Raw genomic sequence first — 18,704 nt, forward strand, 5'->3', positions numbered from 1 at the left:
AGCAATTGGGCGGTCTATGGCAGCCTTGGTAGCTACTGAGAGACATTTATGGTTAAATCTGTCTGAAATTAAAGAAAAAGATCGAGCTTTTTTATTAGATGCTCCGCTTGAACCTTCTGGTCTCTTCGGCGACGCAGTCCACGCGGTCGTCGAGAGATTTCAGGAGTCAAAGAAACAAGCTGACGTTTTTAAAAAGTTTATCCCTCGCCGGGTCCAGCCCCCTGGGGCTGCTGGGCGTGAGCAGCCCCAGCCGTCGAGCTCATCATATCGTGTGCATCAGAAAGAGAGTGTTGCGTCTCGTGCACCTCCACGTAGAGACTGGAGACGGACGCAACCCTCTCAACCGAAGTCTTCTAAGTCGAAGCCGAATCTGAGGACCGTTCTTCAGGCGAAGAAGGCTTCGGTTCAAAAAAAAAAAGGGTCCTGATGTTCATGCATCAGGCCTGTGAGGACAGCCCCGACCGAAGTGGAGCGGTGTACACCTCATTATACGGTGCCCGTTCCATTTCGGGGTCCTCACGAGACCGTTCTGCCAACCCTGCCACCCTCGGTGCTTCAGGGTGCAGCGGTCTCCAGCGAGTCGCTGATGCTATGCTGCGGCACAGCATCGGTTTCGCGCCCTCTGAGGGGGGCCTTAGAGCGGCCAGTTCAGGTAGTTCCTGCCATTATGTTTCAGGCTCCGGAATTAGCCGTCTCGATAACACCAGAGACCAGCCTCGAGAGGCTGGTTCCCTTAGTAAATTTTCTGGCAGCGTGGAAGCTTCTGCCGAATATTTCTCGTTGGGTCCTGCAGATTGTAGAGAAAGGATACAGAATCCAGTTTGGTTCTCGTCCTCCTCGTTACAACGGGGTGCTGCCCACAGTGGTGCATCCCGAGCAGGCTCTGGTAATGGAGCAAGAGGTAAAGGCCCTGTTAGCAAAGGAAGCTATAGAACAGGTGTACTCACCCGACAGAGAGTCGGGTTTTTACAGCCGTTATTTCATTGTTCCAAAAAAGGATGGAGGGTTGCGTCCCATTTTAGATCTTCGTCTGTTAAATCGTTCAGTACAGAAACTCAAGTTCAAGATGCTGACACTCAAGCAGATCGTGACTCAAATCAGATCCGAGGACTGGTTTGTCACAATAGATCTGAAGGACGCTTACTTCCATGTCTCCATCCTCCCTCAGCACAGGAAGTTCCTAAGGTTTTCTTTCGGGGGCAAAGAATACCAATATCGGGTTCTTCCTTTCGGTCTAGCTTTATCACCCCGCACGTTCACGAAATGCGTGGATGCAGCTCTAGCCCCTCTCAGGCTTCAGGGCATACGTATTCTGAACTACATCGACGACTGGCTGATTCTAGCGGAATCAGAGCAGTTGGCGGTTCGGCACCGAGGTGTCGTTCTCGCTCATATGCAGATGTTGGGGTTGAGGCTCAATGCCAAGAAAAGTGTGCTTTCTCCAGTACAGAGAACCACTTTCCTTGGTGTGGTATGGGATTCAGTGACGATGCGGGCCACTCTATCGCCCGTTCGTGTAGCTGCTATCCTGACAGCCACCAAAGAGCTAAAGCTAGGCCAGTCACGCACTGTAAAACAGTTCGAGAGACTGTTGGGTCTTTTGGCGGCAGCGTCCAACGTGATTCCTTTTGGCCTGCTGTACATGAGACCTTTGCAGTGGTGGCTCAGGACCAGAGGGTTCTCCCCGAGGGGAAACCCACTTCGTATGATCAAGATCACGCGGCGATGCCTTTGTGCCTTGGTTATATGGAGAAAACACTGGTTCTTAACCCAGGGTCCGGTGTTGGGAGCTCTCTGCCATCGAGTTACGATCTCGACAGATGCTTCCCTCACCGGCTGGGGAGCGGTAATGGAAGGCCGCTCGGTTCAGGGTCGGTGGAGGAGTCATCATCTTTCTTGGCACATAAATTGCCTGGAGATGATGGCCGTCTTCAATGCGTTGAAGCAATTCCTCCCAGACCTGAGGGGCCATCATGTGCTCGTCCGTACAGACAACACATCGGTGGTCTCTTATCTGAACCGTCAGGGGGGTCTGCGGTCGCGTCCGCTTTGCAAGCTGGCGCACCAGATCCTCCTGTGGTCTCTGGGGAAGGTAGTCTCCCTGAGGGCAGTGTATATTCCTGGGGACCAGAATATTGGGGCAGACATCCTGTCGAGGCAGGAGCTGAGGCCAGGGGACTGGAGACTCCACCCCGAGGCGGTGGAGAAAATTTGGGAGTTTTACGGCCAAGCAGAGGTGGATCTGTTTGCGTCTCAGCATACGACGCACTGTCCACTTTGGTTCTCCCTTACTCACCCAGCCCCCCTGGGGCTGGATGCTATGGTGCAGACGTGGCCGAGGCTACGTCTGTACGCATTTCCCCCTGTTGCTCTGCTCCCAGGAGTTCTGGAACGAGTCCGCCAGTACGGAATAAGCCTATTGCTAGTAGCACCACGCTGGCCGAGTCGGATCTGGTTTGCGGACCTGATCCATCTCTTAGACGGTCCTCCCTTGGAGATCCCGATCAGGAGAGACCTTCTGTCTCAGGCCGGGGGCACAATATTTCACCCTCGACCAGAAATTTGGAACCTGTGGGTTTGGCCTCTGAGGGGGCCCAACTCATAGAGAGTGGTCTCTCAGCTGAGGCTGCTGAGACCATTCTAAGCTCCAGAGCTCCAGCTACTAGGAAACTATATGCGCTTAAATGGAGAGTTTTTTCTGTATGGTGTCACCGACATCAGTGGGATCCAGTTAACTGTTCTGTGAACACAGTACTCGAGTTCCTGCAGGAGCGCTTTACGTCAGGTCTATGTCCTTGCACGCTCAAGGTCTACGTGGCGGCCATTGCGGCTTACCACGCCCTGGTGGGGGGTACATCGTTGGGTCGAGACCCCCTGATTACACGTTTCCTTCGTGGCACTTTGAGGCTAAGGCCTGCAACTCGCACTAGGGTGCCAGCTTGGGATCTTGCTTTAGTACTAGAAGGCCTGTCTAGGGCTCCATTCGAGCCCTTAGATTCGGTTTCAGAGAAGTTTCTTACCTTTAAGACTATCTTTCTGCTAGCTATTTCGTCCCTTAAGAGAGTTGGAGACCTTCAGGCCCTTTCGGTTTCCCCCACTTGCCTTGAGTTTGCACCGGGGATGGTCAAGGCATTCTTATATCCAAAACAGGGATACGTCCCTAAGGTGCCGACCTTGACTCCGAGGCCTATTGTGCTGCAGGCTTTCTGTCCTCCTCCTTTTACATCTGCGGACCAGGAAAGGCTGAACCTCTTGTGTCCAGTGCGAGCACTGGATACTTATGTTCATCGGACATCGTCAATGAGGAAGTCCGACCAGTTATTTATTTGCTTTGGATCACCTAAGAAGGGTCTTCCTGCTTCTAAACAGACGGTTAGTAAGTGGATAGTTGAGGCTATTTCACTTGCATACGAGTACTCTGACCTGCCGTGTCCTTTGGCGGTCAGAGCTCATTCTACGAGGGGTATGGCGGCCTCTAAAGCCTTACTATTTGGAGTTTCTCTTCAAGACGTTTGTGATGCGGCAGGCTGGTCCTCACCGCTCACATTCGTTAGGTTTTACAGCTTAGACCTGGATGCTGCCCCAGGTTCTCAGGTGCTTAGTGCTTAGTTTCAATAGACTGACACTCAGGTACTTGGAATTCTGGCGTTTTGGGTATTCTCGTTCCCAAGGCGTCAAGTGACGCATCGAGAGTTCCCTCGAAAGGGAACGTCTCAGGTTACGACTGTAACCGTAGTTCCCTGAGAAAGGGAACGAGACGATGCGTCACCCTGCCATACTTCCTGCTTCCCTGTGATCGGCTTGCTTCGACTTTTTGAAGCTAATGCCGCGTTTCACCGGGTGAGCCTTTATCCCTTCCTGGTCATGACGTCACCCGCCCGTGACGCTCATTCTTTCCATTGGACTAGTTGACATTGATGCTCAGACGCATGCACGCTGGGGGCGTTCCCAAGGCGTCAAGTGACGCATCGTCTCGTTCCCTTTCTCAGGGAACTACGGTTACAGTCGTAACCTGAGACGTTATTCTGCTTGTTCAGTTTAATTAAATAAAACAAGTTAATCCAAAATAATTCGTTTCATATTTCATCATGTTCAACAAATTTTCTTAATCTCTTTGAGTTGAAACTCCGTGAATGATTTTTGTTGTGTTAAAGTATAAAACTGGGAACATGACTTCCACTTCCCATCATGCTTTGCATTGGGCTGGCTAGAGAGAGTAAATATAAAATAAAGTGTTATTTTATGCATTTTATGTGATGAGAAAATGGGAAGACTTGTTACTGTTTAATATTCTATTGTGTTAGTATTTAAAAGAGTTTCTGTAATGTTGGTGGTTTTCAGGATTACCCTTGTGGTGAAGTATTGAGATGTGCTTGAGTTGAGAACCTGCTAATGAGAATTCAATTTTAAGTTGCGTTAATAATAATCAAAAAGCAAGTATTATGGGAGTGCTGTGGATGTAACCAGTACCATCTTCTGACTGCCAACACCTAACGTATGTTATTTTGACAACCTGGGTTTAGTTCATGCTATATGAAATATTTGAGTAGAGAATATGTGGAACCACTATTTATGATTAGTAATTCTGTCATTATTTACTAACTTATCATTCCAAATATGCATGATGTTTTTTTTCTTCTTCAGTCAAACACAAAAAGAGATTTTTAGCAGAATGTACACAATTTTCTTTTCCATCCTATGAAGGAATCCATGTGACATGTGCACTATTTAATACAAGTCGATATAGCTTTGTGTGACCGACAGACCGAAATTTAAGTTGTTATTTGTTGAGAATCTTTTTTATAGATCACTGAATGTTTCTCCTCCACAGCCCCAGTCTTCATTCACTTCGATTATACTTTAAAACTATAGATATAAGTAAAGCATAGAATATTCCTTAAAAATACACACTGACGAAAGAAATTCAAACGAGTTTCGAACGACTTGACAGAAAGTAAAAGCTGACAGAATTTCTTTGGGTGAGCTATGCCTTTAAATCTTCACAATATGATGTTTTGTTAACAAAGTTCGGGAGAAGCACGTTCAGATAATTAACACGGGTGGAGAGCACTCAGCAATCATGATTAAAACGTGTATATATAGACTCAGCAGTCTCACCTCATTTCTCTGACAGTTTAGCAGCGTCCCTCCACCACCCCTTCTCCACTCTTCTAGTCCTAAACCACTTTACATACAGTGGGGGAGTACTCTGGATTCGGGCCGAATTCCGAGCTCGGACCCCTCCCCCCGGACAGCACGCCAAATACGCATTATACTTTATTCCCTTTAATTTTATGTAAGTGTGAACTCGTGAAAAAGACCTAAACAGTGTGTGTTTGCTTTGAATCAGTATTGGATGGCTAATTAATACATCTCAATACCTACATATGAACAGATGCAGTCTCTATGCATGCTGCTGGGGGTCTCTGTATGAGTAATAATGTATAGCTTCTGCTACCCCACACAGGTGCCAAAGATGGGTCAATGTCAGTAATTGAGCGGTTTCACAATGCCTCCATCGACCAGGCCCGTGCGTGGACTCAGGCGGTGACAGAAAGAGGTAACACTACTCTCTGGCATTCAACATCTCTTCAACTCCATCACTATGGAGACTGCTGCACTTCTGCATGTTAATGCTAACCGCTTGAACTGGTCTCATATTCAATAGGACTGAAAAACAGATCTGAGGCAGCTCTTCAAGTAAATAATATACAAAAATGGCTAATACCTAAGGGCCGTCATTTTTGTGTTCAAAAACAAAGACAGAGTGCAGGTGAATGGAAAGTTTGGGTCAAGATACATTTAAAAATATGCATTTTAGACAATATATTGATTTGTAAGGCCACTTTTACTGTTTTTGTCTGCTGCAATAATCTGCTGTAGAAATTATTAATTATCTTCACGTTTTTTAATCAGTTGACACCCCTAAGTTAATGCTGATGTATGAATTGTACTCATATGAGAATCAGACTCATCAAGTGTCAATGATGGAATAAAACAATAGACATCGAGATAATGAAACTAGAGGGATTTTTAGGTCGTACCCCAGAGGGACATGAAGATGGCAAAGAACACGGTGGCTGGGTTGTCAAAGAGATGGCTGGCACGCGCTGTGCCACACGCTGTGCTCAGATGCCAGTAGTCACATGCCCGATCGCAGAGGGGACACATAGTGAAGTTCTGATCCTCGTCACACATCTCCTGGCTGGCAGAAACACACAAAATTAGACACAGCCATGCAACAGTCCAACAAAATAAATGGATTATGGCCCACTATTTTATCTTGTGACTGCACTGGACAGAAAACACTGTGGTCTCAAAAATAAAATTGTCTGGTTCACCGTGTACTCAAATAAGTACTGACATTAAAAAGGATCATAATATTCCTGTGCTCCCCTGAGATGTTTCAGTCACAAATGCATGCTGAGCACATTCTTAGAACACTTGCAATTCTAGCATAAATTAATTCTGTGAATCAGATGCAACAACATAAACACCAGAACTATGTTCCTTGTATTATCATTTTATTATCAGTGGAATATAATAATCACAGTTAGTTACTCTCAACCTGGCAGATATCGTGTGCCCACCCACAACAGGGACCCGTGCCCAGTTCTCGGTGGGCTTTACTGGCACATACCTAGGTATGTTTGTTTCCACAGTGGCCCAGCCGTAGAAGAACACGATGATGCCCACCACGGATGCAGGCATCAGAAGCTGAGTATAGACACCAAGCCAGGCAAAGTAGAGACCTATCTTCTCTCCAAAGTACTTCCTAAAGGTTACACATGGGAGTGTGTGTTGCATCAATGAAATATTAATCTAAAAGCAGAGGTGCCAAACGTTTTAAAGTCAAACCTGATTAAAAGCTATGTGCCAAAGGTAAGAGCTGCATTATATCCAACTATATTATATTTCAATGTATTTTTAAAATCAAAGTCACTTGTATTCTCTACATTCCAATGCAAACTTAAAAAAAAAAGTTCAAAAATGTAAATTAGAAATGAAGATATGCATAAAGAATGCGTCAAAGTGATTTGACAGTTACCTGATAAGATCAACAGGCTGATACTTGTAAAAAGCACCATATCTTGCCCACTCATCATGTAACAGCTGAAAAGGGTACAAAAAATACAGAATTTGACCATATTCTCCCTTCGGATTCATAAAAAAAAAATGCAACACAATAGCAGCATACTTGTCTGTCGTTCTTCCCCTCGGCTTGTCCAGTGGGGCGAAAGTCTCCCTGTAATCATACAAAAACACATTTCAAATCAACCTGACAGGAGAAAGAAAGTAAAGCAGAGGAATCCAGAAAAAAACAACTCACATCGTGCAGTGGGAATGCTGAATCATAAACCCCGTTAGCTATCAGCGTGGAGATACCTGCAAGGCAAAAAAGGGAGCACCTTAAAATACTCAACATCATCTGTGGGATTAATGATTGACTGCTATGACTTTAAAGTGACCCAACTTCATTGCGTTTGGAAAGCCAGAGTCCTGGAGGCGGAAGACAGCTGACATGTAGAACACAGGTTTTAATCAAAGTAATTAATCAGTCCTCAAAGGAACGACACGTACGCTCTGGTGATTAGCCCACAATTAATAAAGTAGCTCCCCAGCAACAAGCTGGAAAGACCACTACCCACTGCCCCCCTCTTTCCACCTCAATGGACCCGGCTTCAATTCGGATCCCAATCCCAGAACTTTATGACCCAATTTACTCAGTTTGTATGAAACCGAGTAAGAGAAAGTCTGAGAGACAGACAGAAAGAAAGGGAGGGGGAACTGAAGAGAGCACCAAGTCATCCCTTCTGCCGGATAGCCTCGATCTCCCAATAGCCCCCGGTGGTCCGTCTGCTTTGTGGCTTGGTCCAAGGGAGCATATGGCATGGGCTTGTGTTGCACTCTGTCCCAACTTCACTGAGCCCACTTCCAAAGCTCACATTCTGGCCCTGAATATCCTGAGGATTCCCTGAACACTAGTCCGTACTTAGGTTATGGATTAATGCATTACTAACCCATGGTTTGGCAGGTCCGTGCACAGGCGGTGCGTCTGAGGATTTCATACACCTGAGGCAGACAGCAAGAAAGAGAAAGAGTGAGAGAGATACAAGCAAACAATAAACCTGAAAATTGTTCCTGGAAAACTCCCGGCGGAATTGGTTTCCTAGAACTGTGCCTAGAGACGGCAATCCCCTGCTGCTAGCAAATAACTTTTGTTCCCTCTTGTATATCATGTTCTCTTTTCATCAACCAAAGAACACGTATCAAATTGTACCATTCTGAATTAACAGAATTTTCATGAGCAAAGCAAAACAGACTCACTATTCGGCCCCTTGTGGCATTGTCGAAGAAGGTGTCCTTTGAGTTGATGTTGTACCTGCAAAAAGGCCAAAAATAGCGATGAGACATCCATGAGTTACACAGATGCCTTTGGCAATCAAACAAATCCTATCAAGTCCTCTAAGAAAGGAAGAAAATCCCATGTGGCCCCTGATGACATTTAACCCCACATCACCCCAACCACGCCAGGCTCTCACAGGTGGAGCTTGTCCCGGGAAAAACAGTGAGAGAGGAACTTGGTGCGGCTTTGCTCTTGCTCCTGATGTGGTACTTTGGGCTGGAACGGTTGATTTAACTTCCGCCACAATTCGTTCATGGTGGCAGCCAGACCTTTATCTTCCCTCAACTCGTAACTCTGAACAAGAGACAACATTTTCAGTCAAAATCAGCAGCAAAGCCTCAGATCATCAATCAGCATTATTCGTTTGTGCTTTTCCCTCTCTCCCTTACATACATCAGAGACACGCATGCAGGGACTTCTGAGGGCTTGTGGAGAGCTCACATAAGGACATCCCAAAGGGACAAACCGTGTCTGTCTTGAAAATAAGAGAAAGCTCTGCTGTATCCTACCTTTTTGGTGGGCACCTTGATCTTGAGAAACTCTGCCTCTCTGCTCAACACCTGCCAAGGTGCATGTAGCCGGATGAAAGCCTGACCATGAGTCTTGTTCTGGGGAAAGAATCGAAGAGAAAGGTCTTGACATAATGCCTCCATATTGATTTGCGTCATTTTATGAATAAAACATTACACTCAGAGAAACCAAAAAAATCCTTAAGCATAAGCAACAAATCTGTTCTTAACATAAACTTTGGTTGAGGACAATAAAGACAAGATAAACATTGACTTACCGCAGTATTTTGGCATAAATTGTACCTTTAGAGGTATAACAGCGTGTCACTGCCTGCATGGGGCGGTACCCTTAAAGGGACAACATTGTACCTTATCTACCCCTAAAATATGCACATTAGTACCTTAGAGTTGTAATATGTAGCCTACCCTTGGGGTACTTCTATGAACCTTTTAGGGGTAAATAAGGTACAAAGATGTTCCTTTAAGGGTACTGCCCCAGTGACAAGCTGTTGTACCCCTAAAGGTACAATTTTTGCATTTGTGCAAATTCTTAAATGCTTTCATTACATGGAAAACAGGAAAACAACGGACTCCAATACAGGCCCTTTACGCATTCTTCTTTTTGGGTCATGGAATTTAAGGTTAAAGCACATAAATATGTTACCTGAACTACAAAGATGTCTAAATTGTCTCTTTTAGGTTAAGTTATTCTAGTTTCTAGATTCAATTGCTACTGCCCACTTGCTTCCTGGCTATCTATAAAAAGTATTTTTCCGTAAAAATATTTCTCATTTGTTAAACATACTGTGGAAATTATTGCTGGTGCTAATCGACAGCAAACACATAAACTGAAAATAACCCAGATTAGAAGTATCGATGTCAAAAGAGTGGCAGATTGTCATCAAGCCCATCTGAGAGTCCCTAAAGAGGGACTATATATATTACATAAACTTGGGGGGTATGGAAATGATCTCTTTTTGCAAGTTGTAGCCATGAAATCCAACACTGAAGCTACGTCGTGCCCACACAGAGATGACAGTAACTGTATCTGTCTGGCAGTGGTCAGCCATGCCATCTAGAGAAGCATGAGTTAAGAAGAAAGCAAGATGAAACTGAAAGAGACATTGAGATGAGATGAGAGTGATGAGACAGAAAGAGATGATTTGAAACCTGAGGACATCCTCACCGTCCCCTGCGTTCCAACACCACAGCTGTTTTTTTTCTGCCCCTCCACACACACACACCCACAAAGGAGAGATAAAAATAACAAGTGGATCTGAGAAGGTTAATTAGGATAAGATATTCCAATTAGTACTTCATCTCAGCAGGGTAAGGCAATTAGGTCGATTTGAGCACAGTCTGAGCGGGAGCCATCGCTACAGAAACCGGCTGCGACTGACATTTGAGGGGCTCCCAAAGACCCGTGAGCGGAAACAGCTCTTCATGGCAGGGTGAGCCCTGCCTTTGACATTTGGCATAATTAACTCAAATAAAGAGTCGAGAAACAACATCTCTGACCGGACACAATCCTGAGAATACATGGCTCACACCAGAGATGCAAACTCTAGCCTGAGATTCAAACTGAAGAGGCACTTAATTCACAAATAGTCTGACTTGAGTCTCGACTCAAATTAAAGACTTGTGAACAGATATTAGGTCTACAAGGAGAAGACACTGTTCAGATAAAAGTCTCTTGTGCATGCTGTAACTCTAGTGAGATTATGCCATCATTTTCTCCTGTAACACAGAAGCGTTTCAACACGGTTTAATGTCGTAAGATTTACAGACACAGATAATCAGAGAAGCACTGGCATCTACTCTAGAAACTGCTTGAATATCTGAAATTGTGCCACATAAAGCAAATATATCAGGTTAAATGTAGGTTCAGCATGGTATAGCTTTGAAGGAAAACTAATCCCAGTTATCATAGTTACCATTCATTTAAAATTAAACTCATTCATTTAATCAAGAAAAATTATGAGAAATTTTCTATTGAGTGTGCATGTACAGATTTACAGATCAAATTAACCTTTAATACATTAAAATAAACTACTGAAAGAGACTTGTGACTTGACTTGAACTCGACATCAAGGACGTGAGACTAGACTTTACGTGACAGACTTGTGAACATGATTATGTTGTTTCATTTGTTGTTATTGACAGCAATAATGCTCATAACACACCTAGAGCACGAATATTCCCACCATTGAGAAAGGAGCACTAGTTACACCCCAAAAGAGATCCCTGCAGAAAAGAACACAGCAATCACTAGCTGATGCCAAATAGCAATAAACTACAGGACAAGCCTTCTCAACACATTTTCCCTCTGGTTTTGTTGTTTTTAAACTTGTATATTTATTGCCTCCATAGAAAGCCAATGTTATCCATCAGAACGGGGCTGTTAAGACAAACAAACACGCTGCCCCTGAAACATAATACCTGCGGCAGTGACGTCCCCTTGAGCATTGAAGATATTCAAAACAAAACTTCACTCCCAATTAAGTCAGTCCACCAGGCAGCTCCCGCATGAAACAATAAACCCAAACTAGCCTTTTCTAAAACTCCTGAAGTTATCCGAGATGGTGTATCCGCCAGAGTGATAGTAAACTGTAACAATGTGTCGAGATAAGAGGAAGACCGCAGGTGAGACATGGTTAATGTGTGACTTGACCCGCTGTCCCTGTTCAGGCTGCCTGCAATCAAACTTCAGTTACCGGCTGAATAATTCAGAGTGTCTGACTGCAGGTATTTGTAGCGGTCACAGAGCACACCTCGAAAGAACCGCCAGGGCAAAACATTATGTAATGATGGTGATCAAACAAAGTAGGAGAACAGTGTTGAATAGGGTTCAGTGATCATGATAATGAAGACGATGAAAGTAATCATGACAAAGCTTTTCACTACAGGTACATCTTGCCACCTTACCAGGTTTCCCAAGGGAAATTATGCTATAGAGTACATTGTTTAATAGGCTACCTCAATGTTTTTAAAACATCATGCTTGATAATAAAAAAGTTGACATGCTAAAAAAAAAGCACCCCTAATTGTTTTATAAAGCCGATTCTAAATTATCTGAAAAACTCAGATGATTAAGTCAGTGTTAGAAAATGGGGAATCTATCATTTTCAACAATGACAAATAGCAAACCGTTAAATTTAGAGCAGAAATTTGGTCCCTTTCAGGCTAGGGTACAGTTAACTCAGTGTGCTGTCAAAGGCCGGTTCACAGCTCTTCTGTGTGAGAGTAGACAATCACTACTATTACCAGCCTGATAATCTAACTTGGCTTCACACCACAAGTCTAATCACCCTACAGATGAGGACACACAGTACAAAACAATCACAGAGACACACAATAATAAAGTATTTTCTGCCATAGTCTACAAGAGAGGGGTTTATTTCAACTAGCTTTTTAACGAAAAGATTAGGAGAGTTCATCTAATCCCCCAGATACAATATAAGCTCCCTAGCAACAGATAAAGAAGAGTTCACTTGGGACCATTACTAATACCATACGAATTCAGTCCAATTACTACATAATGGGTGATCTTTAAAAGTAATGGCTAACAAAACAATGATACGTGGATGATTCCCAAGTTGGTCTGATGCCCTGTGAAATGGTAGCTCAATCCAATATTAGGTTGCGTATTAGGACTTACAAATATTAGGACTTGCAAAGACTAACTAGCTCATAATTCCCGCACACACATAAACTATTAAGTAAACAATCTTTAGGAAACCAAATTAGAGTCCCCTTTTCACAGTCAAGATCTTATTTCCTAAGATTTCTTGACTATGATAGAAAGTTCCTGACTGATATTGTTTTTGACAAGGCACAACTCAACTGATCTAAAGTAACAGCTTTCTGTCAAATCAGCACCAGATGTGGCCCTTACAGAGATCAAAAATGCAATTAGACGCATCTGGCTAAAGCAAAAATAATTCATTCTCGAATGAAGGCATGCACTTGCATGTAATATTCCACGGTACACCACAAATAAGATCTATTCAGCTTCCACACACCTCTTTATCACGCTCAATTTCCAGCCCAGCGTCTTTTAAATTGCCCTCAAACTCCTCTCGGATCATGATTTTCTCCCCATCGGCGGGGTCCGGCAGTCCGACGTCCACCACCACCTCCACAGGTTCATCCTTCCCTCCCACTGGGTCTTTTTCCTCCACTCCTAAAGGATAACTACCATTGGAGATAGTGGACAGTCTGTGTTGACTAGGAGACCCCCTGACGAAGGAACGTTTTCGGTAGTGGTACACCAGCACATAGTCCACTTTCCTTCGGCCGTCAGCAAAGTACAGCCGTTTGCGAGGGTCCTGGTCCACGTCCATCAGGCTATTGGCCACCTGAACAGGTGAGAGGAGAATACAATGTACCCAGGCTCAGTGTTCATCAGCAGTGTGTGTGCATATCAAATTCAACTCAGAAGAAAGGGAGGGGGGGGGGGGGGGGGGGGTATGGTGAGGATAGATGTAGGTCAGACTATTGCTTCTTAATTTGGCTGCTCTCAATACACTTTAGATTGAAAGAGTGAAGGCAATAGACACTTGTCATTGATGCCATTTATTTCTGGGTTATCCTTCATTCAATTTACTGGCTGTAGAACTAAAGCTAACCTGCTTGCATATTGCTACAGGTATTCTAGAAGTACTATTCTCGAGAAATCAAAAGCATACTCACATGTATCTTGTTGTCACTTGTCTGCAGCATGTTGTCACACTTAAAGAAAAACACAAAAACAAGATGAAACGGCAACAGTTCCTCGGCGTTCCCGGAAAATTGTGTGTGTTTCTGGTGGCATGCCCGTTTCTGATGTCACCCTATAGAGACGGCACCATCCATCTTTCCCTCTGTTTATCCATCGATCTCGCAAAGCATGAAATCCATCCGTCTGTCTGGTTTTGGCATCGTTGACTGGGAAGCGCAAAGATTTGCTTCACGCACAACAGGACGCATCTCCACAGAAACTTATCATTTGTCCCTGACTAATTGTCCCTGAAGGAATATACCTGCGCGTCTCCAAGCGCCAGAGCGCATCATTACGCGCCGGAGGGGATTGCGCGCCTGTGTAAAGATGGTCGCCAACAGGTTCAAAAAATTCTGCGCACATCCGATTAATGCATAAATCGTTCTCTACGAAATAGCGTAGTGATTTAAAGCTTAATACAAAGGCTTCAGTGGGGCTAAATGCTCCCATAAGCACAATGTGCCTGCTTCTACATGAAGAAAAAATATGTATTTTTGTTTGATGGAGTAAGACATATTTGTTAAGGCTGTTGTGAGTAACAAATAATTATAATAATTAAAAGGGATATAGTGTAAAATAGTGTAGATATAGGTTCTAGTGATCAAGCAGAGTTTGACACTTAATGCTTAAACTTTTGAGATAGCAAGATTTTTCTTCTTCTTGCATATTAAGCCAGGACAAACAACCACTTCATGAAATAGTTTACATTTCCTGTTAACACACATATGACGTTTCATAACAACTCAAATGTTCAAACTCCTCCTTTTCCTGCTTTTAGTAAAAAGGCATCTTGGCGTATAGACATATTTCATAAATTAATCCCCATTGCATTTTTGCTCCACTTTGCACATCCTTTGCAACAAATCTATTCCCCTCACTGAAGGAAAGTATTTTGTTGTAGGTCATGCATTCCGCCATTCCAGCAGTGTAAAATTATTAACTATTAAAATACCTTCATGGATTCAAACTAGCAAAAAAAAAAAAAAAAAAAATGCCACACTTTAAAACAGATTAAATTTTCCAAGTAACATCACCTCAGTTTTTATGATTGCATATGATGACCATGGATCAGGCAACTTTTTCAACATACACAGCGACCAACAGGTGATTAGGAAACTGTTGTGGTGTTTGTTGTTATTTAGTGGTTTGGGGGCCTTTAGTGCTGTTGTACCCAACCCCATCACCCTTATTATAATAAAGGCATCCTTTAGGCCCTGACATTTTATTTCTTTGAAGTAAAACACATAACACACAAAAACTGAATTTATTTGCCACATATACATGTTCAGCAGGCTACTCACATGATGCCAAGACTCTTCAATGGGGTCAAACAGATCATCAAAGGTGCAGCTGGTGGAGTTCATAACTTCAGTCTCGGATATTTCCCTTAAGTCACTGCAAATAGAGGAGGACTCACTCAAGGCAGTGCTGACTCCATTCAGAACACAGTTATGCACCTCTGTTGATGGGAAACAGTAAAGTTTTAATCGCAATTAATACCCATTACACATTTAACATTTATATTGATCTTACTTTGAGAATGTGACTACACAGGGTTAAAGATTTATCTTTACCTCAAAAGACCCCAACAAGAGACTTAAAAAGAGAATTCTTTGATCACAGAAAACAAAAACACGTCTCTTTGCATAAACTGTATTCAACACCAATAACATTTCCATATAATCAAAACAAAGTTATATTTTATGCAAAACAACATGTTTCTATAAATATATATGTATATAAAAATACTGGTGTGCTTCATAACTAATGTCAGGAGTTTTAAAAGCGCGTACATAGGCAATTATCTGTGGACAGGGTTTGTCATGACTTACCAACATACGAACAGGATCCATTCACAGCCATGTCGCCGGAGACCTGAAGCACAATCAGGTATGGGGCGATTAGAGACTGTGAAGGCGCAAAATCCTCACCAGGCTTTGGCCAGGCTTAATTTAATGCCATGACTGCTGGAGAGACACAGGGCTCTATCTATCTATCTATCTATCTATCTATCTATCTATCTATCTATCTATCTATCTATCTATCTATCTATCTATCTATCTATCTATCTATCTATCTATCTATCTATCTATCTATCTATCTATCTATCTATCTATCTATCTATCTATCTATCTATCTATCTATCTATCTATCATCTATCATCTATCTATCTATCTATTTAAAAACTGAAGTTGTGAATGCTCTTTTTTGTGGAAATGTTACAGTAAAGCCATTATTGGTTTCTTGAAGTGTTTATTTTGGCTTACAGCATCATTAAGATGATGCAACTGCCCCATTGAGTGTAGGGTTGCACACTAAAATGTTAGGCCTAGCAGCCTTTAATGTGTTGCTGTTTCATATAGAACACCAGAAGACCAGTGAAACATACATTTAAACACAAATCACATGCTTTTCGTGTTGCCAAGTTACATTCTATAGGTCTATAGGAACTCCACACATTCAGATCAGTGAGGAGACGTGGAATTTCCTCCATTCAGAAGCGGCTCTTATAGCCCTCAAAAGCTCACCCACACAACTGCTCTCGATTTGGTTGATTTCCTCTTGGAAACTAGAATGGGGAATATGTCACGTTTAACTCTTCAAAAGCCTGCCTGTTAAATCAGCTTGAAGCTCTCATTCATTTTACCCCTTTGACTTATAGATATATATGCTTTGCTTTACTCACACAGGTCTGGAGGGTACATTTGGGATATATCTAGCCCACTGGAAAGGGAGGGATTTGCACTATGAAGCCATCATTTTTACATGTATGTAGCCTATTTATCTTAATCCATTCTCGGTGGGAGGTTAAGGCAAGGTATTGATCAAAGTCAACAGTGAACAGGAAAACCAACATATAGACAGTGAATTTATGTGTTTGTGGAGAATATTGGAACAGATACCATCTGAGCACCAAGAGGTTTGAGAATGTGGGCATTGATGCGACATTAGCGCTCTCTTGTGGTTAAAGTTGGTTGTTCTTTATTAAATTCATCAGAATTTTAGCAGCGTGTGCCCTCATGTGGTCAACAATCAAAATTGCATCCTAAATATCCCTCATATTTTTATTAAGTCATCACCTGCTATTCCATTTGACTGCTGTTATTTCAATAGAGATATAGAAAATGAGTTTGCCTGAATGTGTTTCGACAAACTAGCCTACATTTAAGGACAACAATTTTGTCTGAGAACCACAAGATGGCATCCTTACCACCACTATCCTCCAATGCCCTGCACTTAAAGAGCTCCCCCCCTCCCCAAATTCTCTTTGTGCCAATATGAATACAGAGTTGTTTTGAAGAGAGATCCTTTCACATAAGGCCTTTCCTCTCTCTCTCTCTCTCTCTCTCTCTCTCTCTCTCTCTCTCTCTCTCTCTCTCTCTCTCTCTCTCTCTCTCTCTCTCTCTCTCTCTCTCTCTCTCTCTCTCTCTCTCTCTCTCAGAAAGAGCTATAGTTGAAATCCAGTTGAGGAAGTCAAGGAAATGCTTAAACAGTACAGTAAATAAAGGTTCCAAAAAGGGGATTTTCAAAGAACCTTTATTTGGCGTAGTGCACAACGTTTTAAAACATCATTCAAATACATTATAAGAAAAATAAGTCATGAGTTGGAAGCTGAGATGTTGAGGAGGTGGAACATGGAAAAACTGCGGATTTGGCAACACCGGTGTTAAAGGTTATGCACCAGACCCCAGAACCACAAAAACCTATGCAATTGGTTTCTTTAGCAAAAGGAGGATGTTCGGTTATTCTCTGTGACGCAGATTATATGTGGTCATCTCTTTGCACAACATGTGAAAATGTGCACACATTCCATGAAATAACAGTTTGATTTTAGTGTTAACAAAACCAGGCATTGTTGACTCAGTAGCCCACCTCAAAATGAAATTACTGGTGAAATGTCACTCTGAGGTCAAACAGGTCTTGTGTCTGCAGGGAAATAATCATTTGTGCGCCAAGACCATTGAATTTAATGAACATCTGATATGCTGAGGTGAGAAACATTGTGACTCGGTTCTACGCCATCTGCCTTCTTGACAAGGGCTCCGTGAAGTAAATAGACATTCAATTTGATTTCATTCCATAACTGCTGCTCAAATATTCCGAAGAGTCCGTGTGATTGACAGCCATTGTTTTGTGGTTGCTGTGGGTGACAAGCATCACAGGCAGAGATGGATGGGTGTCACAACACTCTGACTGTGACAATGGGTTTCATTGTTCCTCAACAAAAATCTCATCCTCACTGTACTCGCCTCTCCACAGAGCTGGCACCACTAGCTTTAGGAAAAATCAATCAAACCATAGAACTTCTATAATTAAACAGAGGACAGACTTTGTAAACAGAGCAGAAAACGTTCAGTGTGGAAGCAGTCGTGAGTAATCATTGCATAAGGTAGCAGTGCATGTTAATTATCTGCATTTTCAGCCTTTTCCGCAAATGCCACATGTTGTGTGAAATGCTTTAGCATATTTAAACCATGGGATTTGAGGATTTGGTACAGTTTTTGAACAGGAAACCACAATTGACTAAGCTGATATGGCATGTCATGTGACATCCGGCAATGATTAGATCATATCTGAAAGAGGAAAGAGTCATCTGTGTTTTGTTCATGAGAAACTTGGTTTCTTGAAATAAAAAATAAAATGATATATATCATAAATTTGATGATAAATAAACTTGATGATAAATAAATAAGATAAATAAAACTTGATGATAAATAAATAAAAATGATAAAAATGGCAAAAACACACAACAAGATAGCTAACTAAAACTTTAAATAAAATGAAAATAGAAAACATAAAATCTCATTCAAAATATTAATTAAAATCAAAGGAATATAGCACAGTAGCACTCTGCTTGTATAAAAAAACATTCTCTTAATCAGTATTGTGTTGTATTTTCATTAGCATTCTTAAATCAATATACATCCTTATTGAATAATTGAACAAAATTAAGTGAATTTTTCCTTAAAACAAGAGAAAAAAAAAACGCCAATAATAATAATTTCTCCAGATAATTTTCTTGTTTAAA

At 42.4% G+C, this 18,704-nt stretch overlaps 1 protein-coding gene across 3 annotated transcripts in view; it reads right to left on the reverse strand.

Annotated features, from left to right (window-relative positions):
* Window positions 1-15,545, reverse strand: part of ano2b (anoctamin 2b) — a 49,187-nt gene extending 33,642 nt beyond the window's left edge. For 2 of the 3 annotated variants that reach the window (XM_056245215.1, XM_056245214.1), the window contains exons 1-13: window positions 15,508-15,545; window positions 14,977-15,134; window positions 13,609-13,647; window positions 12,939-13,274; window positions 8,917-9,015; window positions 8,544-8,701; window positions 8,329-8,383; window positions 8,022-8,073; window positions 7,331-7,386; window positions 7,199-7,246; window positions 7,049-7,113; window positions 6,641-6,775; window positions 6,045-6,205 (exon numbers count right to left, since the gene is read on the reverse strand). In XM_056245215.1, the coding sequence (XP_056101190.1) occupies window positions 6,045-6,205; window positions 6,641-6,775; window positions 7,049-7,113; window positions 7,199-7,246; window positions 7,331-7,386; window positions 8,022-8,073; window positions 8,329-8,383; window positions 8,544-8,701; window positions 8,917-9,015; window positions 12,939-13,274; window positions 13,609-13,647; window positions 14,977-15,134; window positions 15,508-15,538 (1,393 nt within the window). In that variant the 5' untranslated portion in view covers window positions 15,539-15,545. Of the gene's footprint in view, window positions 1-6,044; window positions 6,206-6,640; window positions 6,776-7,048; window positions 7,114-7,198; window positions 7,247-7,330; window positions 7,387-8,021; window positions 8,074-8,328; window positions 8,384-8,543; window positions 8,702-8,916; window positions 9,016-11,355; window positions 11,765-12,938; window positions 13,275-13,608; window positions 13,648-14,976; window positions 15,135-15,507 lie in introns of those variants that run through there. The other variant, XM_056245216.1, reaches the window with a different exon arrangement.
* Between the last annotated feature and the right edge of the window lie 3,159 nt (window positions 15,546-18,704).

This window comes from Rhinichthys klamathensis, unplaced genomic scaffold (assembly GCF_029890125.1).
Source record: "Rhinichthys klamathensis goyatoka isolate OS25496 unplaced genomic scaffold, OSU_Roscu_1.1 h1tg000029l_1, whole genome shotgun sequence".
Classification (NCBI taxonomy): domain Eukaryota; kingdom Metazoa; phylum Chordata; class Actinopteri; order Cypriniformes; family Leuciscidae; genus Rhinichthys; species Rhinichthys klamathensis.